The sequence below is a fragment of the Dreissena polymorpha genome, chromosome 14 (genome assembly GCF_020536995.1).
Source record: "Dreissena polymorpha isolate Duluth1 chromosome 14, UMN_Dpol_1.0, whole genome shotgun sequence".
NCBI lineage: Eukaryota > Metazoa > Mollusca > Bivalvia > Myida > Dreissenidae > Dreissena > Dreissena polymorpha.
Window position 1 is genome coordinate 24,431,563 of NC_068368.1, and position 27,505 is coordinate 24,459,067.

The 27,505-nt window shown below is 34.6% G+C and overlaps 3 protein-coding genes across 11 annotated transcripts in view; 1 reads left to right on the forward strand and 2 right to left on the reverse strand.

Moving 5' to 3' along the window:
* The window catches only part of LOC127857506 (MMS19 nucleotide excision repair protein homolog), a 38,207-nt gene extending 37,763 nt beyond the window's left edge, over positions 1–444 (reverse strand). For 2 of the 3 annotated variants that reach the window (XR_008038390.1, XM_052393899.1), the window contains exon 1: positions 304–442. Coding sequence is in view for 2 of the 3 variants with exons in the window: in XM_052393899.1 (XP_052249859.1) it covers positions 304–382 (79 nt within the window). In the remaining variant the exon portion in view is untranslated. Of the gene's footprint in view, positions 1–303 lie in introns of all 3 variants that reach the window. The other variant, XM_052393900.1, reaches the window with a different exon arrangement.
* LOC127857507 (ubiquitin domain-containing protein 1-like) lies at positions 396–15,666 on the forward strand. 6 transcript variants are annotated; one of them, XR_008038391.1, is made up of 6 exons: positions 396–691; positions 5,373–5,609; positions 7,345–7,683; positions 7,892–7,930; positions 11,245–12,784; positions 12,924–15,666. XR_008038391.1 is itself a non-coding variant. In XM_052393902.1 (5 exons), the coding sequence occupies exons 1-5, from the start codon at positions 622–624 to the stop codon at positions 11,394–11,396; spliced, it is 837 nt and encodes a 278-aa protein (XP_052249862.1). In that variant the 5' UTR covers positions 396–621; the 3' UTR covers positions 11,397–15,666. The 6 variants fall into 6 exon arrangements, 3 of the variants coding, with proteins under 3 accessions (XP_052249862.1, XP_052249863.1, XP_052249864.1); XR_008038392.1 differs by having other exon boundaries at positions 11,245–12,638; XM_052393902.1 differs by having other exon boundaries at positions 11,245–15,666.
* Positions 15,667–15,765: 99 nt separating this feature from the next.
* LOC127857508 (U6 snRNA-associated Sm-like protein LSm1) lies at positions 15,766–21,611 on the reverse strand. Of its 2 annotated transcripts, XM_052393905.1 has the most exons (4): positions 21,427–21,611; positions 19,954–20,022; positions 17,896–18,011; positions 15,766–16,846 (listed from the first exon to the last, which is right to left on the reverse strand). In XM_052393905.1, exons 1-4 carry the CDS (start codon positions 21,470–21,472, stop codon positions 16,673–16,675), a joined length of 405 nt encoding a protein of 134 aa, XP_052249865.1. In that variant the 5' UTR covers positions 21,473–21,611; the 3' UTR covers positions 15,766–16,672. The 2 variants fall into 2 exon arrangements, with proteins under 2 accessions (XP_052249865.1, XP_052249866.1); XM_052393906.1 differs by lacking the exon at positions 19,954–20,022.
* Positions 21,612–27,505: the final 5,894 nt, after the last annotated feature.

Below are 27,505 nucleotides of genomic sequence, written 5' to 3' on the forward strand. Positions count from 1 at the left end.
AGTAAATTATAAAGCGCCCTGCTGACTCTTGTCTCCTCAATATAAAATTCCAGTACCCCAGCAAGGGACCGCGTAATGGCCTGTGGAAAGCACTTCAGCATAAGCCGATAGGTGTAAGTACTTTATCGGAAAAAGATTATTGGTGACTTTTCGTTATTGTTGGTGTTATGATTAAGGTCGTGTACGAATTGCATCCTTTGAAACAGTAGGGCGATTTTTAACAGTTACATCCAACAAAACATTTAACAGATCGCTCTTAATTAACGTTTTCAATGACGTTAATTAGATAGTGGAATATCTTACGTTTTGCAATCAACTTTGCCGCAGAATCGTCAAAACCAGAAATAAAATTCTCGACATAACTTGCCATGGAGGCCGCCATCTTTTCATTCGGCAGCAAATATAAATGGAAAAAAACGTTATGTGATTATGTGCTCAGCAAATCGAAATTATTTGCATCTTTTTACGTGTTTCTTAATTTATTTTATATTCTTTAAGTTCACTTAAGACATGATTGAAGAAGTGTCAACTTATTCGATTCCAAAGTGACGTCATAAAAGCCAGGAAAAGAGAATCTGTCAACATCCTATTTTGAGAAGATTCCAAACCCCTCTTGTTACAATGGGAGGGTGTTTTGGTAGACACAGGCACAGGGACCATTCTTCCAGAGAGTCATCAGACGTAGCAGGAAGTAGGTCAATCTATGACAGTCCAATAGATGTAAAACAACTTCACTTAACTGCCCATTTTCACCTCTCAGCTGTTCCATTGTTATTTATCTTATTCATTGTAATCATGCACAATAAAAACATCATGCATCATTATCACAATCATGTTATAAACATAGTGCTTGGCCCCTTAACTATCCGCTTATATCAGATGTTCAAAGATATAAACTATAGTGAAACATGGCCCTTTGGGAAGAGTAAGCTATTTTACTCACAGAGCATTCTCATTATCTCCTCTAGTATAGACACCAACTGTGACCAAGTACTGGTTCTTTCCCAGGAAACGTACTCGATAATGCCCATATCTGCCTATAATGCTCTAAAAGGCGCATGGCAGTATGCATAGATAGATAGCAGTGCTTCAGCTAGGATTTGAAAAGGGCAGGGGGGCTTTTTTTGTCAAAAGGGCACTTTCGACGCGCAGTATATTGTCAAAAGCGCACTTTCGACGCGCAGTATTTTGTGAAAAGGGCACGTTCGAGCGCGCAGGTGTTTCTGGAATGATTCCTATTGCATTTTAATTTATATATTATAAATAATTGTATTATTCCCATTATTATTAAACCATTCAAATATAATGTCAACAATGAGGATTAAAATAATTACAATGAAATAAGAGATTTATGAATTATCATACAGTTAAGTCCGGTAATCTTGAGCGTCCGGTAATCTTGCGCACTCCGCAGTTGCGACGAAGAATGGTTTTCTTTAGTGATGGAAGATGAAATTTCACATTTTTAAGAATTAACGGATTTAAAATGTTCGTATTCCATGCAAATAAAAATGTAATTATTACATTTTAACACCGGTTGCATCATCTTTGTACATTGTACATGTATCGTAAACACTGACATACTTACGATAAATTCGACATGAATCACGAATTCCTTGCATTCTTGAGTGTTTTCATATTTTAAATCAAGAATAGATAAATCCAACGTGTAATTAGCAATCCATTGCACAATATCCGATCAGTTATGGTATTTTCGACCATTGAAAATATATCGAATCAGACAACATTGTCATCATTTCCCGCCATTCTGTTAAACCACATTTGGTATGATATCCGCATGTGCAATGGCCTAGTTTTGATATTTTTTGTAAACTATGGAAGCATGCATGATCTTGGTAAAATTAAACCTGTTATGCATACACATTTTTTCACGCTAGAAATCAATGTATAAAAAATTTTAATGTTTATTTTGCTACACTCAGCGGAATGCCACCACCATCATCAAAGAAACAGAAGTACAGCTTTTAATCCACATTAAATTTGAATGGTTTTACAAACTGATTTTTTAAATAATTCTCTAATGGAATGTTTTTGTCGATAATTGGACACCATATTATGTCTACAATTCTGCCTACGGTCGTTACACCAAGTGCGCAAGATTACCGGACACTGTGATAGTTTGAAAATGCGGTGAGTCATGTTTGTTTTGAAATCAATTCGGACAGTTCTTCACTGAATTAATCAGATATATTTGTGTTAATAAGCACATGAACTTCTTATCTTCATAACAAATTTAGATATTATGTTGTCAATTTATAAAAGAACATGTTTTTAAACCAATTGACCCTTAACTGCGCAAGATTACCGGACAGCATCGTATGTAAAAAAAAAAAAAAAAATTTTTTTTTTTTTTTTTTTTTTGAGAGGGGGGACAGGGCGGGGGTTCGGGGGGGGGCAGGGCGGAGGTTCGGGAGGGCAGGGCGCGGCGCCCTTCGATTTAGGCCTAGCTGGAGCACTGGATAGATATTAGTGGGTCCAAACAACTGATAACTCTGAAGATAAAACTGTAATGGGAGAGATTCCTTCAAAGTGTCATTAGCGCTCGATTGGTCATTGTCGGCTCGGATACTTCTTACATGTACCCTGGGTACTCTTAAGTATACTTACATGTTCCCCGGGTACGGTCAATATACTAAAACGTACCTGGGAATTTTAACGCTCAATCGGTCGTTGTCGGCTATTTTTTAAATTAATCATGTTCACATTTATGTAAATTTCCTGTTAAATGGCCTCTATATCATCGAAACTCATACTCAAAAAGCATGTTGATGCAGCTTTATTTAAGAGAAGTTTGTTTAAGATAAACAATATTGTTTTATGGAAATCGGTAGCGCGTTTTACGACATCGGATTTTGGGCGGGAATACAACTTGTGTACTGTCTAATATCGACTGGGTACGTTTATGTATATTTACCGTGTACACCCGGGGTACATGCAGAGCTCCAGATAATTTGTTCAGCCGAGGGGTATTGCACTCATGAATTTTTTAATCGATGAGTAAAAATCAAAATCCGCTAAATTTAAGGAGTATTTATGTTCAAAGGATCAGAATTAATAATAAATTGTACATGTAGTGTTAACTGGCTATAACAAGCAGTCTTGTACACATTAAAGCAATCCGTTTTTGTTTTATTTAACAGTTTTTCTGTTTTTTTGCAATTGGCTTATAGGCAGCCATTAATCTCTTTTCTGTCTTGATTTTGCAAGCCACTGTTTAGCACACACTGTACAGACACGATCAAATCTTCTAAGCTTGGCCCACAAAACTTGTTTATTATATGTGTATTTCGGCTGCCATTTAAAAAAAGCTTGAAAAAAAAATGTTTTTCCATAGTGCCACACAAGAGATTAACTGATAGCAGAAATTATATGCTTGAAGTTGGGCGATTCAGGTTTTATTGAATGTGATGTCAAATGTTTTCACCATAAGTGTATATCGATTCTCAACAATGCAGCAGGGAGTCTGTCGTGTCAACATCAGCCTTTATTGTGGGCCAAAATGAAATGATACTGTTCTGACTGAGGAGTAAATTAGGTTAGGAACCACATTCTATACATAGATGGTGAAGTCACTACGTGTTTACCGGTGTGGAAACAATGACGGGAACCAGTCATGTTTACATGGCTTTACATGCATGTATAAACAGCTAATATGCATTGAAATTACACATGATGCGTAATCAGAATTAAGCCAGGATTTTTTTTACTCAACAAAATTTTAAGTAATGCTTATTTATTTTTTTTATGCATATTTTACGCAAGCATGCATCTTATCTGGCCCTTTGGGTACATGTAAGTAAACTTAAGAGTACCCGGGGTACATGTAAGTAGTACCCAAACCGACAATGACCAATCGAGCGTCATTAGCCCTAATCAGAATTTGACCATGCTTTAAAAAAAAAATTCAGCCTAGCACATACGTTGCTCAATTAAACATTGCAATACCATATTATTTTATTACAAAAAACTCATATCCCCCCTGGACTAAATCTTCAAACATTATAACGAGCGAAGACACTGTGCACTGTAATGTATTATTCTATCGATACATATACTCTGCTTCACTTGTGTAGAGAACATATAGTGCAAATGTTGTCTTTAAACAACATCACTGCAAGAATAATTTCTAGTCAAGACCCTCTGATGCAAGCATGTTTTGTAAAAGGAAGCCTTCATCCTTCCACAGTTTGATGTGAAGTATCTGCGTTTTAATTGGATAGTTTAACCTGAGTTATTTTTATGATGGCTATCAAGAAAACTTTTTGAATGTCAATAATGTCAAGAATAAATAAACTTCAATCTATGCTTTGATTTATTTTTCATGAAATGATGTGAAATTGACAAAATAAATGCATAAATGCACCATTTACAACCAAATAAGTTTATTTTGTAAAATTTGAGAAAATTGAAACGTTCAGGTTGAATATAATAATATGGTGTAATGGATATGGTGTCTGTCTAGCGATTGATTGGGAGGTCACAGGTTTGATCCCCACTGTGGGAGCATTCTTCAGATTTCCCCCATAGACAACAAATACTGGTTCTAGTCCCAGGAAACAGACTTGAGAGTGTTTCAAATATGCCTTAGGCTTTCTATGCAATCAAGCTAAAGTAAATAGTTTAAACTTAACTATGAAGCAGAATTTTGAAAAAAAGGGGAAGTTGTTTCCTGAGAAATGTGCTGCAAACCAAAACCCTGATTAAAAATGCACAAAAAAGCCCAAATATTTTGTATACATGTATTTGAAGAATATGTAGTTTTACACCAACATGTGATATTACCATGAGCTATTCCACTTTGAATTCATAAAAACAAACTACCAGGCTTTGCTTGATGATTTTCTGAAAATCCAAGACTTTATGTAATATAATTTCTTCGTGTAATCCTGTAGTTTCTGTGATTAGATGTTGGTTTAATGTTCAGCATACAGTGAATTTTCAGCGAATGACAAGCACCAATTTAATTGTATCTGCAAAATATACATTCATTTAATTCATTTATGTAAAGCACGACTTCATATAAACATTATTTAAAAACAATATAAATATGACCAGTTTGTTTAGGGTTGGAGTTGGGACGTCACATGTGATCAGCCCATAAAAAACTCTAAATTATTTGAGAATAGGGGTGACAACAGTATGAACTAACAAGTTTTGAGAGTGTGTGGAGAAATGAGCTGAAGTTCTCTAAATAAGAAGCTGTCAATAATTGTATTGCAAAAGAATTTGCCTGACACTTTTTGCTTGTCACTTGCAGATTGTGTTTAAGTCCATATTCATTGAAACAAATTCAGTCAGGTCAATATTGTAGTTCTGTAACGTTATGATTAAAAGGTGTATTTTGTTTCCAGTTTCTTTAGGGAGAAATCAGCCACTTCGACCAGAGAAACCAAAATGGAAAAGTGATGTGCCCCTGACTGAAGGTCAGCTGCGCAGTAAACGTGATGAATTCTGGGATACAGCCCCTGCTTTTGAAGGTCGCAAAGAGATATGGGATGCACTGAAAGCTGCTGCATATGCATTGGAGACTGGCGATCATGCCCTTGCTCAGGCAATCATAGATGGAGCCAGTATAACTTTACCACATGGCAAGTCCAGAAATGTTGATCTTTGTAATACTAATAAAATCATGATGATTATTCTATGAAGGGTTCTTCATGAACTTTTAAAACCACATATCCATTGAGACCAGTGCTGTAAAATTTATCTTGATCATGACTAAATGTTACCTTTCCTGATCTATAAACTTATATATATATATATAATAAAATTCACAAGGATAATTCTTAACGTATATTTAAAGATTTAACCAGCTTAGCTATTCAAAGAGTTCTGCAAGTAAAATATATTCATTATACCCCCACAAACGAAGTTTAGGGGGGTATATAGGAATGAGCTTGTCGGTTGGTCTGTTGGTCTGTCGGTCGGTCCGTATTAAGTGTCCGCTCTCTAATTATCCCCACGCTTTTTGAAAAGCGTGGGGATATTGTGGTTATCTCCGCCGTCCGTCTGTCCGTCCTGGCCACTATCTCCTCCTACACTATAAGCACTAAAACCTTGAAACTTACACACATGGTAGCTATGAGCATATGTGCGACCCTGCACTATTTGGAATTTTGATCTGACCCCTGGGTCAAAAGTTATGGGGGTTGTGGCGGGGCCGGGTCAGAGATTTTCACTCATTTTTTATGTTATTTTACATTAACTTCTTCATTTCTGCACCGATTTACTTCAAATTGATACTGAACATCTCAACTATGCATGACAATACGGTCAATCTCAACTATGCATGGCCCCATTACCAACCCTGAGGCGCCCCACCCACAAAGGCCACACCCACCCAAAATTGCCTTTTACTATAACTTCTTCATTTCTACACTGATTCACTTCTAATTGGTACTGAACTTCTCTTATGACAATACGGTCAATCTCAACTATGCATGGCCCAATTACCAACCCTGGGGCGTCCCGCCCAAATAGGCCACACCCACACAAAATTGCCTTTTACTATAATTTCTTCATTTCTACACCCATTCACTTCTAATTGATACTGAACTGTTCTTATGACAATACGGTCAATCTCAACTATGCAAAGCCCCATTACCAACCCTCGGGCGCCCCGCCCACATAGACCACACCCACCCAAAATTGTCTTTTACTTAACTTCTTCATTTCTACACTGATTCACTTCTAATTGATACTGAACTTCTCTTATGACAATACGGTCAATCTCAACTATGCATGGTCCCATTACCAACCCTGGGGCGCCCCTGGGTCAAACATGCAGCGTGGGGATACTCGTCGGCCTCTGCCGCGCCATTTCTAGTTCGAGTTGTTTTCATCCGATCTTCACCAAACTTGGTCAGATGTTGTATCTAGATGATGACTAGGTCAAGTTCCAATATGGGTCATGCCGGGTCAAAAACTAGGTCACAGGGTCACTTAGTGCGTTTTAAACATTGAGCATGGTGTCCGCTGTTTTTTGTGAAGACAACATGCAAAATATTCTGTGTCAATGCGGCATGTGGGGGTATTCATCACGTATGTGACAAAGCTCTAGTTTTCTATTGATAAAATTGTGAGGTTTTAAGAATTTAGCATAGGAAACAAAATAATAAGTCAAGAGGGTTTGAAATAACTAAATGATCTGTTTTATACAACATGAAAGAATTTCAAAGCTTTCTAGCCACTTTTCAATGTTTGAATTCTTTCTAATTATTAGTCATGCATTGCGTTACAAAAAAAATAAATCTTTGTCAAATTGAACTTATAGTCATTGATAGGTAAAGTAATTAAAAATATGAGATTACTTTCCTTACCCAGGGACACTGATGGACTGCTATGATGAACTCGGTAACCGATACCAGCTTCCAGTGTACGTGCTGGGTTCACCCATGAACCTTATTGAGGAAACCAGTCAGAGTGAGTCAGGCCAGGACGCTGATGCAAGTAACCCACCGGGCGTTGAGACTGTGATAAAATTCCGTTTGTCGTCGACAAACAAAGACATTAAACTGAAAGTACGAACTACTGATTCCATGCTGAAAGTGAAAAAGCGTTTATTCGAGATGGAAAAGATAGAGCCTTCTAGACAGCGTTTCTTTTACTCTGGCAAGATGTTGAATGATAAACTGAAGGTTGAAGATATTAAAATCCCAAAAGGTAATGTGGTTCAAGTGATTGTTACCCAGGCAGATACAGGGGAGGTGACCTGAGCTCAACTGAACCTAAACCTGATTGTGGATTACTTTTTCTTGTTTTTTTTTGTTTTTTTGCTTATGAATATAAACAATGACGATGTGAAGACGAGTTTTATCAGTACATATCATGGTCATATGACAGATCACTGCGTTGCTTCTTATCTCTTTAGCCGACATGCACACGAAGTCCTTGGTCCATCTTATCCTAGGTAAGCTCTTGGAATAAGGGGTCTTTTTGTGTCTTTCTTAATTTGTTGGCAATCATTTCAAATGGGGTAGTTACTGAACTTTGTTCATGCATTTTGGTCTGAACTTGAAAGTTTACATATGAAATGTGTGTCTTTCATTCCAATATGTTCATTTTATCTGCTTTCTTGGCATTTTTCACCTTAAAAAAATTATCACAATGCTGACACAGTCTCAGCAAAATTGTCAAAAGCATTACTGGCTTCAAGGTCTGGTTGATTTATAACTATTACTGTCTCAAATTCCAATTTAGAGACCTATCAACTACACATTGGTACTTGGCCTGATTTTTAGCGCGGCTGTTTTCGGAGAAAACCCGAGGTATTGTCATAGCCATCTCGCCGTCCGCGTTGTGCTAAAACCTTGAAATTTTGTCAAGGTTTTGAACATTGGCTATAAAATCAAAGTGCTTCCACCTACAACTTTGAAACTTCATATGTAGATTCACCTTGATGAGTTCTACACGCCTCACCCATATTTGGGTCACTAGGTCAATTGGGGGGAGCATATAGTCGCCGCTTCATCTGTCCGTGTGTCCGTCCGTGCACAATTTTTGTCCGGGCTATTTCTCAGCAATAAATGACCGGAATTCAATGAAACTTTATGGGAAGCTTCACTACCAACGGGAGATGTGCATATTATCAGCCGGTTATGGTCTGATGATTTTTCACAGAGTTATGGCACTTTGAAATTTTCTATAAACTTTACATATAGTGCAATTCTTGTCCCCCCAACTACTGACTGGAATTCCATGAAGCTTTATGGGAAGCTTAACTACCTTGAGGAGATGCGCATGTTATTTGTGGGTTCTGGTTAGATGATTTATTAAGAGAGTTATGGCCCTTTGAAATTTTTAAGTTGCTTAACCATCCATCGTATTATTTTGTACAAAGTTATGCCCCTCAAGACGTTTCCTTTTATCTGAATATATAGTGCAATATTGTGACAAAAAAAACTTTTGGGGAGCATCACCCGTCTCTGACGGTTTCTTGTTTAAAAATGCACCCGCAGCCGAGCGTTGGCACCCGTTATGCGGTGCTCTTGTTTTCAACTCTTTCCCACTCAGAAGCAAAGTAAAAACGGCTATGTGCAAACAGCAAAAAACCATTACAGACAGCAAGTAGCTCGCAATCTGTTCATGTTTTATGCTGTTTGCTGCTCACCAGTATCTAAGGGTCAGAAATGAAGCCTCTAAAACTTGAATCTAGAAAGGAAGGTCTTTAATTAAATTGTCATTTCTAAGAGACTTTCAATGCGTCAAAATATCTAAGTGGTAAAGGGCTAATGGCCCTCATTATTTTGATTCTTGTCATCATGACCCTCATGAATGCGATTCTTTTGCCATTATGTGTTTAATCTTCAGTGTTGACCCATTCAGCGATTTGTAACTTGTATAAACCAAAATACAATCTCAACATATAGAGTCAACATTTGTTAGAAGTGAATATTATGCGGGTGCATGATGTCCTTGTTGATGATACTGGTAATAAAATATCTTTATAATAGGGATGCAAGAGGTTACAAAAATCATTAACCGGTTAACCTTTTCCCGTAACCGGTTATTAACCGGTTAACCGAAACGCCTTAAGTAGTGAAAATGATTTAGAGTATGTAAAAAATTTAATTCCGCTCGAACAGCTCTGTAGAAACAAGGTATTTCAAATTTGAAATCACTTGCGTTGATAACATGCAAGTTTCGAAATAAAATGTATTGTACAATTTATTTTAATAATTTTGTAAATGTATGCTATATATTTTATTTAGTTTTCCTGCGTACATGCACAGGGGTAAAAAATTTAAGAACTACACAATGTTCATTTTCACGTGTTAATAACTTGTTTGGGTTGGGCCGCTTATCTTACATTCGCGTCATATCGCTCACAAAAATGGTGTGTCCATTCTGTTTTAATTTTTGAAACTCAAATTGGCTTAATATAGAAACGTTTTTTCTCTTTCTATTCGACGTAAAGTGGGTCATGTGTGTCCAACGAATTCGCATCTTTTCTTATTCGATACTTCCATATTTTGTTGTTTGCATTTAAGCGTTTAAAGCCGAAGTAGTATCGTTTGATTTTCATTATACAATTAAAAAATGTGGGTAAAATAAAGAACACGAATGCAAATTAAATTAATTTTGCACGATATGTAAGTTGAATGTTTAATATAATCAGTACATTTATTTAATAGCGAAGTAACTAAGTAAAATGATCTCAAATACTGATTATTATGTATGTTTGTTAACGTACCATAGCGCGAAAATTTTAAAGCAATTACACAAATACTAAATTCAACGGTTTTATTTTGTATTTATTTTTAATTGATGTTTAATTATTTAATAAGTTAATAATTTGCTTTCTTAAATAACACTTGCATCGGACGGTAATGGTGGAATCATTAGATGTAATATTATCATATTTATATTAATTTTTGATAAACAAAAGGACGTTAACTGGTCAAGATTTTAACTACGGATGCAATTCTTGATAAAAATGTTACTTATAAACACGGTATTTTTGCGAGCAATCAGTGCTGGGTATTGGTAAACAAAACATCAAAATAAGCCGTCTAATGTCTCAACCGTTTTTTATCGCGAGTTCAATAAACGTGTCAATTACCTCTTCGCTAGTAGCTCCCACTCACCGCAGTTCGCTACTTAAATTTTAGCGAGTCAAAAACAAAACAATAGTGTCAGTTATCAAAACTTACCGCCTATTTGTTATCACAAAGGTATTGATTAATTGTTTTATTACTTTGATTGTTGACACGTTTTTTATTAACGTCGATCGTGCGGCATGTTGTTCTAACAAGTCGCCAGCGCAAGTTGGCAGTATGTCACGCGAAAAAAGTAAAATCGTACGAATTATTCCATGAAAAAAAAAATTCAAATATTTTTGTCCAGGTTAACCTTTTTCCGAAAATGTAACCGGTTAACTGGTCGTTTCGGTAGGTTAATCAGTTAACCTCTTGCATCCCTACTTTATAACCAAAGAAACAGAAATGTAAATGCCAGAGCATTGTACTTTGTGTCACATTTTTTAGCTCAGAGTATATGTAAATGTAGTTTTATACTTGGTATGTTAATCAAACTTACATGCCGTGAACTATTTGACTTGTTTTAAAACCATAATTTCGAAAAATTGTGTTATTAATTAATTGTTTAATTTGTCTCGTATTCATGTAGTTTCAATTTTAGTTTAAATCAACTTGTTGTAATAATTTTTCTTGTAGTTTCAATTTTAGTTTAAATCAACTTGTTGTTATAAGGACTTAATTTCAGGCCTTTGCCCAGGATTTTGTCATGGTACAGGGGCAGACAACAGCAGCTGGCAGTGTGTTTTTAAACAGCATGCTCTTAATAAGCTTTTGTCCATCGTCAACATTTACTTTGTTAAAGCCTTTAAGGCCACATTAAATATCAAATTTTCATGAAACCTGGTTGGTCATAACATTTGGAACAATAAATCTTTGCCAAGTTCGACATTATCACATTAGGAATGAAACTAGGTCACAAGGTCAAATTAATTTATTAAATGAAGACCTTGTTAACAATCTATAATTCTTAATTTTAAGTCTGATTGTCGATAGTCCGAAAATGGTTTCTGGTCGATTGAAAAAACATTACCGCCAAAGGTTGGGGCAGTTTCCCTTATATGGCTAAAAATAAACCTTAAACTTTCATGAATTAACATTTTTGTTCCAATTATGAATAAAAATTGTGTCCCATTAATTTTGTTCTAATAATATCTTTGTATTCAAAAATGGTTCCAGTCTGTAGAAAAACATAGCAACCCTGTTCTCGTTATGGCTAATGAAATTTGGTGAACAATCTAGCAGTCACATTTCTGTTAAATCTATAAGATATTGAGGCACATAGGTACAATTGTGTTTAAATGCCCTGGGGAAAGGACTGTCGTTTATTAATGTAGCATGCACTGAATTCTGTCCGAAAATTATACAAATGTAGCAGCAGTAATAGTAATCCCCACGCTCCGAATTGGAGCGGAGGGATTATGTGGTTATCTCGGCTGCCCGTCCGTCCTGGCCACTATTGAGGAGGTACACTTTTAGCACTAAAACCGTGAAACTTAAACACATGGTAGCTATGAGCATATGTGCGACAGTGCACTATTTGGAATTTTGATCTGACCCCAGGGTCAAAAGCTGCGGCTTGGGGATAGTTTATTATGTTTTTTTGAAAATTATTATGCAGCCCAACAAATGCAAGTGTAACCAAATGATGGCTTCTGGTAAGCTTAAAATTAGAGGTTTAAATGTAAAAATATATCATTTTAATTTAGCATTCTTAACCTAGTAGTTTTATGTACACGTTTTTTCACATGTTCTTTGCAAATATTGAATTAAAGCCACACACCTTGAAATGAAATACATGTTAATCAATACATATAGATGCAATTTGAAAGTGTGCAAAATTGTTATTAAATCTATATCCTAGTTTGCAAGTAATTTATTATTTTTAGCTCGGCTGTTTTCGGAGAAAACTCAGAGGTATTGTCATAGCCTCTTCGTCGTCCGCTGTCCGGGCGTCATGCTTAAACCTTTACATTGGCTCTAAAATTAAAGTGCTTCCACCTACAACTTTGAAACTTCATATGTACATGCACCTTGATGAGTTCTACACGCCACACCCATTTTTGGGTCACTAGGTCAAAGGTCAAGGTCACTGTGACCTCTAATATAAAACTTTAACTTTGCCTCTAACATCATAGTGCTTCTACCTACAACTTTGAAACTTCATATGTACATGCACCTTGATGAGTTCTAAATGCCACACCTATTTTTGGGTCACTAGGTCTAAGGTCAAGGCCACTGTGACCTCTAATATAAAACTTTAAATTTGCCTCTAACATCACAGTGCTTCCACCTACAACTTTGAAACTTCATATGTACATGCACCTTGATGAGTTCTACACGCCAATCCCATTTTTGGGTCACTAGGTCAAGGTCACTGTGACCTCTAATATAAAACTTTAACTTTGCCTCTAACATCACAGTGCTTCCACCTACAACTTTGAATCTTCATATGTAGATGCACCTTGATGAGTTCTACACGCCACACCCATTTTGGGTCACTAGGTCAAAGGTCAAGGACAAGCTTTCGCAGCCGAGCGTGGCACCCATTATGCGGTGCTCTTGTTTAAAATTTTAAAACCGAAAGTATGATTTCTATATGTATACGTCCATTTGGACAAACACATTATTTTTAAGTTTTAAAGCGCAAACAAGACGGATTTCTACCTTGTAACCACCAGATACATGTATATTCTAATTGGCATAGATAAAATTAAATATATAGCCTAGTTAGCAAGTAATTTATTTTTTTTAATAACTGAAAGTAGGATTTCTATACGGTATACGTCCATTTTGACAAACGCGATTATTTTTAAGTTTTAAAGCACAAAAAAGACGGATTTCTATCTTGTAACCACCAGATATATTCTAATTGGCACAGATAAAATTAAATCTGTAGCCTAGTTAGCAAGTAATTTATTATTTTTCAAACGGTACTGCTTTTAAAAACGAAAGTAGGATCTCTAGATGTGTATGTCCATTTCAACAAACGCGATTATTTTTAAGTTTTAAAGCGCAAAAAAGACGGATTTCTACCTTGTTACCACCAGATATATTCTAATTGGCATGGATAAAATATGTTTCTTATTTATACTTAAATTTACTTTCATTTCAAGGTGTGTGGCTTTAAATGTTGATGTACATGTAATTGTTATAATTATGTGCTTTAAAAGGTTGTACAGCATTCCATATGTCAGACGTGGTGTTGAAATTTCTTTGAATATCTTGCGTTGCTTTAACTCTTTCAGTGCTGGAACCGAATTTTGAAGGCCTTTGCGAACAGTTTGGATCCAGATGAGACGCCACAGAATGTGGCGTCTCATCAGGATCCAAACTGTTTGCTATTCTGATAGTATTCTTTGAAAAAAATCAAGGAAAATGCTAATTTTAGAAATTCAGCAGACAACATTATAGCAGAAGACAAATTTCCCAGCATGCAAAGGGTTAAAGCATCACAATGATATCCTGTCAGCGATTTTTTTCCTTCTTTATAAAGTACCGGTAAACGGCACTTTCCCAATTACGAAAAAACTACAAATTTCCCAATTGCTGGCCAAAAAAATCCCAATTTAAGGTAAAAAAAAAAAAAAAAAATTTATTTTTTTTTGAAAATGCAACATTTTGTTCGTTTCCCTGTGCAGCTCTATGGTTTGAACCTATGTAAATATAATATTGACAGCTTGAAAACACTTAGTTATCAATTTTAAAGTATTTGGGAGCATAAAATCAAATACACCAATTTCCCAATTTGAGGGTTTCACGACTCGATTTTTCCCAATTTGAGGGTTTTCACGACTTAATTTTTGCCAATTGGACCGGTACGGGTACTTTTCCCAATTGGACAAAAAAAATCGCTGCCTGTCAAGTTGTGTATGAGATCACCCTGCACTGACGAGAGCCTGTTGTAGATTTTCTTATTTCTGTATTCATAATAGGAATCTCATCCTACATGTTTATGCTGTGTTGGTTCATGTGATACTGTGATTTTGAAATTGTAATCGTTCCTAATTCAGAAGAAGGGTCTCTGTTACAAGCATAGACATGATGAATTTCTTGTCAAATATCAGCTAATTTATTACAACTTGTTTCAAAGAAGTGCTGTATGGTGTTCTCCACATTACTATATTCCGTTAGTGTTGTTTATAACTGCAAATACTTGGTATATGTAGTGACAACTTTTGTTGGATATATTTATATTATAAATGTTCAATGATGAACAAATGTAATAAGAACATTTTTTAATTTGTGTTTGTATTAAAAAACAGCATTTACATGTGAATACATTTTGATTGTGAGCGTACAATTTAATACGTTTGTTAGTCCCCTACCGGTGAAACAGGAGAGGGGCTTATGGTTTGCACTCTGTGTGTCTGTCAGTCTGTCACACTTTTCTGGATCCTGCGATTACTTTAAAAGTTCTTCATATTTTTTCATGAAACTTGAAACATGGACAGATGGCAATATGGAGATTATGTACATCATTTCATTTTGTTCCTACGTCAAGAATTCTGGTTGCTATGGCAACAAATAAATAGACTAGAAATATTGCTGAAAATGGTGGATCCTGCGATAACTTTAAAAGTTAGGTATAGGGGACTTTCATTGCTTGGCAATAGTCTTGTTTTACCTTGTGTTGTAGTCCTATGAATTGGTTGACCTACACAAATAACGTTCCTCATGGAATGACCACAAAATGTAGAGTTGGAAGGTAGAAGACAAGTGTTTGTGTTTTGTTTTTACATTTTGAACAAGACATTAGCCATCTTTGAATCATCTATGGCTAATTTATTTTTATGTTATAATTATTTAATACCATACTTTTTTTCAAATGTTAAGAGATTCCTTTTTTTTTTTAATGTTGACTTTTGTAACCCTTTTCAGTGGCACTTGTTTGTTAGCACTACTTTGTCATAGAAAGAAGAAAGGGGGTGAAAAAAACAGGGTCATTGTTGCCACCAGAATATCTTACTATTATTACCTTAATGCTGTGCATGTTTTGTTGGTTTGTTCAGCGATTATTTTGTATGTGTGCTTTTATAAAGTTGTGAATATCATGATACTTTTTGTGCAATACATGTTCTCATAATATTGATTAAACCGATTTATATCATGTCCGTCTTTTTGGTGAGCATAAAAAACACTCGGTATCAGGACGCAGAATCAACAGGATTTTCAGGGGTTTACACACGGGATGGGCAGAATGTAATCACACCGTTAAGAACTTTATTTTTGCAAATATCTCAAGTTATATGCAACAACATTTCATGTCAAAATTCATACAAAACGTCAAAAGTATTATTATACAGTTCAAAAGTCATTTTGTATAAATATGCTAACACAATAAGAATAAAGGCATATTTGGCTGTCATATTTATTACTTACTTATTTACCGGTAATTAATTAATACATAATTCAATACAAAATTCTTATGTTAATATACATGTATACTGTATAGGTGATAGCACAGAATCATTAAGTTGTTCCTTTTTACATAAGCAAACTTTGCCTTTAAATCCCTCCCATAACAATATCAAGCCGCTGATTGCAATATACTGCACCCTGCAGAATAATCAAAGCAGAATAATGCTTTTGTTCAATTTTAACAAACCCAAGCAAACAATTTCTTTTTAATGCATCTTGCAGCAAAAACAAAGTTGGGTAAAGTTGTGGGCTGGTTTTTGCAGGCATGTGTCAAAACATTAATAATGTGAGGACTTATTTTCGTCCATTTTTACAAGCAAGTACCAATACACGTGTCTCACTCTGGGAAACACTGGCTCAATGCAGGTGCATAAAGTACATCCCAGATTAGCCTGTGCAGTCCGCACATGCTTATCAGGGAAGAAAGTTGCCGCTTAAACATGATTTTCCCTTGAAGAGACTTCATTTAAACAAAAAATATAATAACAGCAGAAAGTATTGTCCCTGATTAGCCTGTGCATACTGCACAGGCTCATCTGGGGCGACACTTTACGCCCATGCATTAAGCCCAATTTTCACAAAGCGAATCTCACAGAATAGGTGGACTAATTTTTGTCCACTTTTACAAGCACATAACAATATATACATATCGTAAGTGCACACATTTTTGTCCCAATGTTCAAGCCCCCATGTCATCAATACATATCGTCCGTATACTCATTGGTGGTGGGCTGCATGCCGCGGTCTATGAGGGCCTTCTTCTTACGCTCCTCCTCGGCCTGCCTCACTATCTGCTCCTCCCGCTGCATCTCCAGGATGTCATCTATGGGCACCTCCTCCAGTGGCAGCTTACCCTCATTTTCAATGTCCTGAATAGTTTAAACCTATTTATTTTAGCTCAATTGCATTGAAAGCCTAAGGCTTATATGAACACTCTCGAGTCTGTTTCCTGGGCCTAGAACCAGTACTTGGTGTCTTTGGGGGAGATCTAAAGAACGCTCCCACGGTGGGGTTCGAACCTGTGATCTCCCGGTTGCTAGGCGGACACCATATCCATTACACCAGGGCGACCTTGAATGTCCTGAATAGAATCAGTATACTCAATAAGCCTTGCATTTTCTATGTCTACATAGATCTTTTATCCTTGCATTTTCTATGTCCGTAATAGATTTGTTATACTTAATTTGCCTATCATTTTCTATGTTCTAAATAGATTAAATTTACTAAATAAGCCTAAAATGTTTAATGTCCTAAATAAAGGCATTATACTTAATGAGCCTAGCTGAGGTAAAATGAAACTTAATGAATGCCTGTGAAGTGGTGTCCCAGATAAGCTGAGCCCACACAGGCCATTCAGGGACGACACCCTCCACCTACACTGGATTTTTTGTTAAGAAGAAAAAAATTCCTAGAAATTAAATGTCGTCCCTGATTAGCCTGTGCAAGATGCTTTTAAGGAAGCTTTTTAATAAGTAGCATAGATGCTAATCTAAATATCAATTTGGCTTAATTAAGTATTACACAGGTAAGCAATCTATGGCCATCTTTCCCATCATGTTACGCTAAACCTTTCAAGCAGATGCCCATTATTCGCAATAAAACTAATTTTTTTTATAAATACTGCTATCCATCCACTGAATTAAGTCTGTCTCAAACCTTAATGAATTGAGACATTTTTTCATCACCTAAGCACTCAGTACACATTCTGATTGGTGTGTCATCCACCATCAACAGTTTCTTTCAAAACATCTCCCGGCAGAATTTCACAAAACTTCAAAGGAATGATCCTTTGGTGACCCTTGTTCAAATTATTACTGCCCACAAAATATGTTTGTCATTAGAGCTTACATTAGTTTGATAAAGTTGAAACTTAAAAAACATGCCCTGCTTAAATTGAAAGAAGATACAGGTTGCTTACCACTTCCCCCAGCAATACTACATTCTCCCCTCTCACTATGAAGATTCCTCGCGGGATATCGCCATACTTCTTACCAACATGTATTCTCTCTATTGTCCGATGTAACACTAGATTTGCTGTAAATTGTAATTAGTTTTGTTATTTTGTTTTTAAAAGTATTGATAAATCAAATTAAGTTAAATAACACAAAATGTCACAAGACAAAGCTTGACTATTTTTCTGATATGAAAGTATAATTAGATTTTTGGTTAATTCGCTGATAATTATAATGACCAAAAAAAAAATATAAAAAAATGCACATCTGTAGTAGATATAAAGTATAAGTAGTACTTAAATTAATCTTATGATACAAATTAGAACAAGAAATAACCCATGCCAAGGTTATAGGTCTCGGTCAGTGATTGTTTATAAAGTTTATAAACACCAATGTTAAGTATTATTTTCAATTCCTGTTGGTGTTGCATACAAACCTCATCCTAAAATTCATCTTACATGCAAATTTGTCCTTTACTTCTTAAGTGCAAAAGGGGGCATTATTCTGCTAATAAGATGATCACAGTCACAGATCTTGGTCTGTAACTTTTTATAAAATCCATGAACACACATTCAAACTTTCAAACTTTAATTTCAATATCTTTGGTAGATATAAAACTGTACATGTAGATATGGAGCTGTATACCTGAAATTTGGAACTAGGTCAGTGACGCTCCATTGGTCATTGTTGTCTTGGGTACTACTTAAATGTACCTCGGGTACTCTTAAGTATACTTGAATGTACCCAGAGTACAAAAAATATACTAAAATGTACCCGACCAATGTAGACTGTATCCGAGTTTCATTCCCGCCCAAAATCTGATGTAAAATGGCAAAGGAATACGAAACAATATTCTCTTTGAACAAAATCTGCCTCAACATACTTTTTTGAAAAGGAGTTTTAGACCATTTTAGAGAATATTGACATAAATATCAACATAATAATTTTTAAAAAATTAGCAGAGAATGACCAATTAAGCGTAAAAATTGTTGTGTACATTTCAGTGCATTGTATGTACCCAGGGTACATTTAAGTATACTTTAGAGTACCGTGGGTACATTTAAGTTGTACGCGAGCCAACAATGATCAATCAAGTGTCAGTGACCTCACACAATTACTCTGAACACATGATGTGCGAAGATTCAATTGAATACCTGTAGTAGAGACTGATCTTGACATGTTGCATGTTTACCTTAACCAATATCTTTAAGTACAAAAAAGGACATAATTCTGATAAATTGCAAGTAAGTGTAATGGAACTTTGTGACTGATCTCACATAAAGACCTCCAACATATGCTTGAAGATACATATGAATACCTGAAGTAGAAACAGAGATATGGATATGTTCCGCATCTACCATAACTACTTTTCTACTTAAAAAAGAGGGGTATAATTCTGCTAAATTAAAGATCTGACTTATGAATTAACCCTTTCCGACTTAGAAGCAAAGTGAAAATAGCTACGGTATGTGCAAACAGTATAAAACCAGATCAGCCTGTGAGAACTTGCAGTCTGTTCAGGTTTTATGCTGTTTGCTGCTCATCATGGAAATGATCGAAGCCTTTAAAACTTCTAATCTAATAAGAAAGGTCTTAAATGAAATGCAACTTTTTAAGAGACTACAAATGTGTGAAATTACGTATCTAAGTGGTAAAGGGATGATGATCTCACACAATGACCATAAACACATATATTTAGACTAAATTGAAACCCTGGAGCAGAAACATTGATATGGAGGTCTTGCAAATTTACTATATCAATTTTCTAAGTTCAAAAGGGGTATAATTCTTCAAAATTGCAGGTCATAATTTTGGGACTTGGTCAATGACCTCCCAGAATGACCCCAAACGCATGTATGAAGATTTAATTAAATACCTGTAGTAAAAACAGTGATATGGACATGCTGCATTTTTACCTTAAGCAGAGCATTACGCAGGAGGGGATACAAATGTTTGAGTAAGGAGTACAGCTTGGACAATTTGGTGAATGATCAAGCTAAAAATTAAATACACAATTCACAAACCAAACTGATCAATACTACGAAGAATTCCAATCAGTGTACGTCCATCCCTCAAAACCACCAGCAGTTTCTCTGAAAAGATATTAATGTGTTTAGGCAATTAAGTGATATCTAGAGAAAGATATTCCAAGTTTTAGTCACAGGATTTCCATTATTGTCAGACCAAGTAAGAAATAAAGAGGTTAAAAGAACAATTGATTTTGTCTATAACAGTTTTATGTCTTTCGCTTAATAAAGTGTCATACAATGCACATTTAGAGCATTTGAGAATGCCAATTAATGATGATCGGATAATTTCATGTAGGCACAAGTGAAATGATAAGGTTTGATCATAGCATTCCAGATAGCTGAGTGGTTAAGCTGTAGCCTTTTAATCTACAAAAAAATTCATGGCAATGACATAAACGCCCCAGATGCAATTTATTTCCCTCCTGTTTCCAGAGCTCCAGATAAGGGTCGTATTTTCGTAATTACAAATTATTTTCAAGTCTGTTACGTATTTATTTTAAAATCTTGTCGTACCATTAAGAATTACAAAATCAAGTTACGAATATTATTTTTACATCCGTTCGTATCGATTTATTATTGAGTTCTTTTCGCGTATTAAAGATCTTTGCGGTGCTTATATAGAATGGTTATCGGGTTTGTTTAACAAAGCGCATTTTTTCCAATAAAAACGGCGTATACAGTCTATCTGTCAAAAAACAATGGCGGCGCCCAGAGAGCGTCCTAAAAAACTGCAAAGCGCCCAAAAACACGCGTTTAACATATTGTACGCAAAGTGAGCCGAAGTTAATTGTTGAGAAAGACATTTTAGAAAAGATATTATACGATGTTGTATGTTCAGTTTCCGACACAGTTGGAAAAGCTAAACAAAAACGCGACACGACGGGTCCAAACTTAATCACACAAAAAAACATTGAACAATGGAAGGGACAAGTCCCGTGCCTAATCGTTGAAAAGATTGAAGGGGAGACCCGTTTAAATTGTGAAATATGTAAAAATTCATCTAAGGCATGCAATCTAAGCACAGTTTGGGCATATGAAGGTATTTGAAAAATAAAATTGTATAATACTGAAAAGACACTGTTGAACTCGTATAAATAAAGTTGCTAGTATGTTTATTTTGATTTTTTTTGCATGAAAATAACCATTATTATTTATTTTTAGGTCATTTATAAAAAATAAGAATTATTTTCCAAAACTTAGTAGTAACGTTAAAAATAACATTTCAGAGTTAAGAATTCTTTTTGAAAATCTGGTAGTAATTTAAGAATTTCACAAAACCTTATCTGGAGCTCTGTGTTTCCATTATTTTGATTATGGTGGAGCTCTGCAAATATGTGGACAAAATCTAAAAATTTAAGGTATTTAATGAAACACTTCAAAATTCCCCGATCTATTAACGAGTCCCTTAAATAGTATCCGATTCCGGGCTTATCCGAATAAAAAGCATAAGTAACACATATTACTAACTGTCAATTTCTTCTATTAAACTTGCCGTCCCTGGTAAGTAATTCATTCTTAAGCAGTTGCTTGTTTATAATTTAAAAATAATAAAGAGTGCTTTCATGTATCTGGGAAAAAGCACGTTTCTTTCATTGAAACGCAATTTTCTATCATTACTATCGGTATTTATTACAAAAAAACTTTATTAACACCGGTCATGGGCAATTCACCACTAATACTCGTGAGACAAGAGAGACACACATTTACAATCTCCACGCAGAGTTGTCGTTCCTTGCACTCACATACAATTTGATTCAGCTATGCTTGTTCCCGTCAAATCTCTGCGGACAAATTTAGTCGGCTATATATATATGTAAATTCAGGTTGATTGCATTTTCCGCATGTATTGACGATCATTAGCTCGACTTTATTGAAATAAATCGATCCTTTCCAGCCAAGTTTAAATTAAAAAATGAAGCATTGTATAAAAGTTTCTTTTTTACCTCCACACACTCCATGTAGTATATCCCTGTTTATTAGTTCCAGTCACAGTGTATTGGCATTTATTGGGCATGGTATTAGATATTAATAAATCATATGATTATAGGTGCTACCTAATGTACGGGCAAAAGCTTTTAAAGTTTTTTTGATAACCATGTATTTTTAATAAATATATGGACATTATTGTGTTCAAAATATTATAATTGTTTCAAAAATAAAGTAATGCATTGAAAAAAATCAATCTTAAAACGAGTAACATGTTCATAGCTTAAAGAACTAGCATCTTATAATATTGTGTTTTCTAGCCGCAGGAATTTAAAGCTGGTTCGGCGGCTGCGGTATTGTGGATAGGGTGTCTGCTTACTGGCTTAATCACTGGGAGGTCTCTGTATTGATCCATTAAGTGGGAGCATTTTTAGATAACCCTATAGACACTTAGTACTGGTCCTACCAGGAAACAGTTTGTTTCATCAAATGTCTCAATTCAACTTAACAGCTTGCTAAAGCAGTTGATTTTAGCATACAGTACACTGATTTAACATAATCAAAATCATGTGATGTGTCAAATCAATTTTGATTGACAAATTTGACAGGATTATTTTTAATCCAATAAGTTTTAGACTGTCAAATTACACACACTAAGTATCGAAAGCCATACCTGGAGCTTTCGTCCGTGTACTACGGACTTCATCAGCAGAATGATTTCTTCTGTTGGGAAACGTTAACACCGCTAATTGTCTTTTTTTATCCAAGGAAGACTTATGTTTAGCAGTATGTCAGCATACTTGTTTTGCAATTAAAATATTTAATAAATACAGGTATATTGCAGGGTTCTAATTTTCTTTCGCAAACTATTGTTGAACAGTTTAAATTCTGTCGCCACTAAAAAGCTAGCCATTTTGTAGCAATTCACAGTCTAAACTGCATATACTTACTTTGTAGCTATAGTTACAATTTGAATGCAGATATTAAAATGCATAATGTTATATCATCAACATTTTTTTATTTAAAAATTCAAATAACACATACAATAAAACATAGATCATCAGTAATCATATGAGCTTATGTTTATGTAAGTCATTGTCTTTCTTGGCTTAGCCGCGAGCAGAAGCATGTAAATGATATATATATAAGTATATATATATATTCAGTACATATATAAAAAGGTATGTGGTATTGTGTGGAGATACAAAACATTTCACATCATTTATTTGCTTATAAAATAATAGTTACGCAATAAGTAATACTTAAACACTGTCATCAACCTTCAGTACAGGAAAATACAAGTATATGAAATTACAAAGTGATGTTATCTTTTGAAAAACTGTGGAAACAATGCAGTAACATTTTATTACCTTTTACAAAATTAACAATGCTGGTTTTGTACTAGCGCATAAAACATTTATCATGGAACAGCAAGTAACAACCAATTAATTAATAACACATTAGAAAGGAAATCATATTAATGGCATTATGCATTAACTCTTACTAAAAATGATAACAACAGGTACTTAGTGCTTTTACATACTTGTGGTAAGTTTTGTATAACTAGTTTGACATATATTGGCAGACACTTGTCGATATGCAGACTCAATTTGCATGGGGACCTTCATATTTCTTCTGCATAATTGCCTTCAAATTGTTAAGTTAACAACCCTTTGACATTGTTTGCACATCTGATATTATTATGCCATAGCTGATTTTTGTTTATAGATAGACAGATATAGACTTTTCATAAAAGTTCTATAAAAGTTCACACATGTTCCATCCAAGTAAACCAACAGAACCAATAAATAAGGTCACCACAGATAATAACAGTGTGTATAGATTGGAAATTTTGATAGTTCAGCAATCCCTCCTTTGTTGATTTATGGAAACCAAAACTGTCAGTTTTGCTCGATAGAATGGCTTGTGTGATGCCCAGCTCTTGTCTTGGCAGAACAGCTTCTAAATACGGAAAACCAACAAATATCTAAAATTTTGATAAATGATGCAGACAATTGATAAATGTCTGGTTTTTTGTTGATTTCGAATCTGGAAGATTTTTTACGTAAGATTTTGGTACGAACATCCAACGGTATTATATTTTGTGGTTTTAGGCCTAAACTTATTATAGTGATATGTAACCTTTCGGGATATCGGTAAAGTGCGAGCAGACGAGGTGTAAATACGTTAAAAACTAAAGCTAAAAGACTAAAAAGTTAGATCGGAATATCTTTAAATTTTGTGAATAAATGTGTTTCTGATGGATAACAACGACAACTTACCAGAGTATTGCTCATGATCACACGTAAAACGGCTTTCTGAGAGCGAATGGAAAATGTGTCACCAATTCGGACAAGTAAACAGTACGGTGTCGTTATTGAAATACCACGAGAATACTGGGAGAATAGAGATGCCAACTATAATGTTTAAAACAAATATTTTTTAACAAGCGTTTGTGATTTGTCAGGATAATAATAACAAATAAGATATTGTAAAGATCAAAGCAAATAAATTCGAAAGAAATCTGAGATTCGGGCAATATATTTAAGACGTGTTATGTTTACCCAAATTGTGTTTTGTAAAGACTGTCACTATATGTAGTGAACCAGTCTATGACTTATACCCACTGAAGATGAGTATTCAGGGGAGATAATTGGGTAATCTTAATTCTGGAACGGTCTATATGTAGCGGAGAAAAACAAATAATGCGATAATATTTAGTGCGATTCGCTACACAATTATGATGTAATTTGTATACTTTTTCCTGAGGTATGTATTTACATGTGATTTAACATATGTAAGAGTGTTTTTGATTTGTTCAAGGTCATAAATAGCATCGCGAAAATATATGTCGCGTGGCAATTTTTTTTAGATGCATCCCTTTGTCTATTTTATGTCTAAATTTCCATATATATGAACGGTCAACGCCCGCTACGCGGGCTTTTGTCCGTATCATATATGAACGAATAAATCTTAAACTTGCTTATGAATAATTACATCTTCCTATGTTCAGATAAGAGTAAGAGTAAGAAAAACTTAGGAATGAAAGAAGCTGTGTTTCACAAACATATTGAAATTAAAAGAAAAAAACTGAGAAAACAATGCGCACAAAAAGTAAGCCCAAACATGTATTTGTTTTATTGTATTTTAGCTTAAAACGATTGAAATTGTTCTCTAAATGTATTCAATTTATTTTTGCCTATAGCAATAATTTCTTCAATTTTAAGTCCGCTAAAGGTAATCTTTTAAGTTATGGATATTTGTTCTGTGGTTTTTTTTTTCGTTTCTCAACAAATTTTACTTCCATATCGGTCACAGAATATAAATACATTATTTAATTTAATAATTGAATGCAATCATGTACAAATTGATTACCTGTACAAACGGAAAATTGACATAAGAAAGTAAAATTTCGTTAAAGGTTTAGTCTCTTTAGATGTTATAGATCTACGTGTAATAATGAACAATATTTTGTTGTGTATGGGTTGCCCTTACAGTGTATTCATGAAATTCCACATTTGATAATTAATATAGTTTGACCTCAAACTCGTATCTATGTGTTTGTGTAGTATCTTATTTTATATTGTTAATTATTCAGACGTATACACTTACACAAACACTGTATAATTGCCAACTTCCCAAAAGGTGATCCATGTCGGTAAAAAGAACACAATCTGGAAATAAATGTTGCGCATTTAAAAAATTATTGCAAACAATGCATTAATTTTTTTAATATAAATGTCGGAAACACATATATTAATTTACTTCTATGTAATGATAACAATTCTAAAGGATTTAGAGGTTAACGCTTTATTATAAAAGATGCGATGGCCTGTATGCATTTTATGTATGCGTACAGAGATGCCAATGCTAAAACATATGCGCTCAAACGGACGACAGTATGACGTCAGAAAACCATTGGGCATGGGACGAATAATCGCCATGTCAGTATGACGTCAGAAAACTATTGGGCATGGAACGAATAATCGCTATATGTGTTCAAAGTCTTCCGCAGTGGCCAGTCAAGTTGACACAGGTTTGTCTCCCCTGAGTGAATCTGATAGCCAGGTGAGAGAGCTGTAGCATTTAAATATATTAACATGTTTTAAGAGTTTTGAATGAAGAAACTTACCTAAACATTTTGCAGTTACCTATAAAACCCACAGTGAATATCTAAATGTATCAAAATTTATAATTGCAAAATGCACATACACAAACTTTAATCATTCATACAAATTACTTTAATGTGTTCCTCAATATTACATTTTTTTATGCTTGCAATATGCTTATTTTGATTTTGCATGTGTTTTTCACTTACACATCGCAAATGTGTTGTCATATTTATTTCCACCATGACTTTCTTGTATTTCATCTATTATTAACTTCCAACATTATACAAATAATTCTTTACAATTACCTTCAGTAAATACTTAAGTTTAAAGGGATCTTTTCACGCTTTGGTAAATTGACAAAATTGAAAAAAGTTGTTTCAGATTCGCAAATTTTCGTTTTAGTTTTGATATTTGTGAGGAAACAGTAATACTGAACATTTACCATGGTCTAATATAGCCATTATATGCATCTTTTGACGATTTTAAAACCTAAAAATTATAAAGCGTTGCAACGCGAAACGATTGAATAATTTGGAGAGTTCTGTTTTTGTCGTTAAATTTTGTGAAACTACGAAGATTGCTTATATAAGGTATAAAATACATCCATGATGTGTACTCGGCGGAATAGCTCAGTAGGCTAAAGCGTTTTTACTTCAGGACTCTGGCTGGACTCCAGGGGTCACTGGTTCGAAACCTGGTCCGGGCAATGTTCTTTTCCTTTTTTTTAATTTTATTCTTGATTTTTTACTGGAGCTTTTACGATCCAATGTTTACATTTATCGATATAAAGCATTTAATGAATAAGTTAAAAAATGCCAAAATCTGTGAAAAGGCCCCTTTAATGTCACAGTACAGTTACTTTACACTGTTTTGTTACTATTTCATTTACATCAGTTTCGTGTTTCATACTTTCTAAAAAAGCTGATTACACCATCGCTTTACATGTACATGTTTATTGTGCCTTTTTTATCGATTGCAACAAACACATCATTGATGTCTTTTGCAACATCCATAATCCTTACGTAACATTATGTTTTTTTTTAATTTAATATCCTTGTGTACTTCAATCTAACTAGTATATAGAACATATTTACTTCCTTCATGCTAACTAGGATTACTAGCTTATTTAAAGTCCTAAACTATAAATCTCTGTCCAGCCAAACAAATTATGTGAATATGTACAGGAATATTTATTTATTATCATTCATATGTTTACATTTGGCAACTTCATTGTTCCAATTCCACGATTTTTCACTGGATTCTATCCGAATCTGTCTTTGACTTATTCTAATTCATATTTGCGATATTAGTGTAAATATGTATCTTTGTACTTTGTTTTGTTATTTTTTTTATATAATGTTCTGTCTTTCTGCAAAAATTCATATCACTTTGATCGTTGCAATATTAAGACTTTTATGTTTACATTCTACTAACACCTTTACACATCATAACACATTATCTTTTATTTCATTCCAACAGTATGTTCATAGTATTTCAGTGGCGAATAT

What these genes read in the sequence shown, in the direction of transcription:
- LOC127857507 (XM_052393902.1), top strand. Translation starts at nt 622, where the DNA reads ATGGGAGGGTGTTTTGGTAGACACAGGCACAGGGACCATTCTTCCAGA. An exon ending in AGATATTAAAATCCCAAAAG is followed by an intron (nt 7,684 to 7,891) that starts GTAATGTGGTTC and finishes TTATCTCTTTAG; the next exon opens with CCGACATGCACACGAAGTCC. An exon ending in CTTGGTCCATCTTATCCTAG is followed by an intron (nt 7,931 to 11,244) that starts GTAAGCTCTTGG and finishes ACTTAATTTCAG; the next exon opens with GCCTTTGCCCAGGATTTTGT.
- LOC127857508 (XM_052393905.1), bottom strand. Translation starts at nt 21,472, where the DNA reads ATGAATTACTTACCAGGGACGGCAAGTTTAATAGAAGAAATTGACA. An exon ending in TTTAATAGAAGAAATTGACA is followed by an intron (nt 20,023 to 21,426) that starts GTTAGTAATATG and finishes ATATCTTTTCAG; the next exon opens with AGAAACTGCTGGTGGTTTTG. An exon ending in TAGTATTGCTGGGGGAAGTG is followed by an intron (nt 16,847 to 17,895) that starts GTAAGCAACCTG and finishes TAAACTATTCAG; the next exon opens with GACATTGAAAATGAGGGTAA.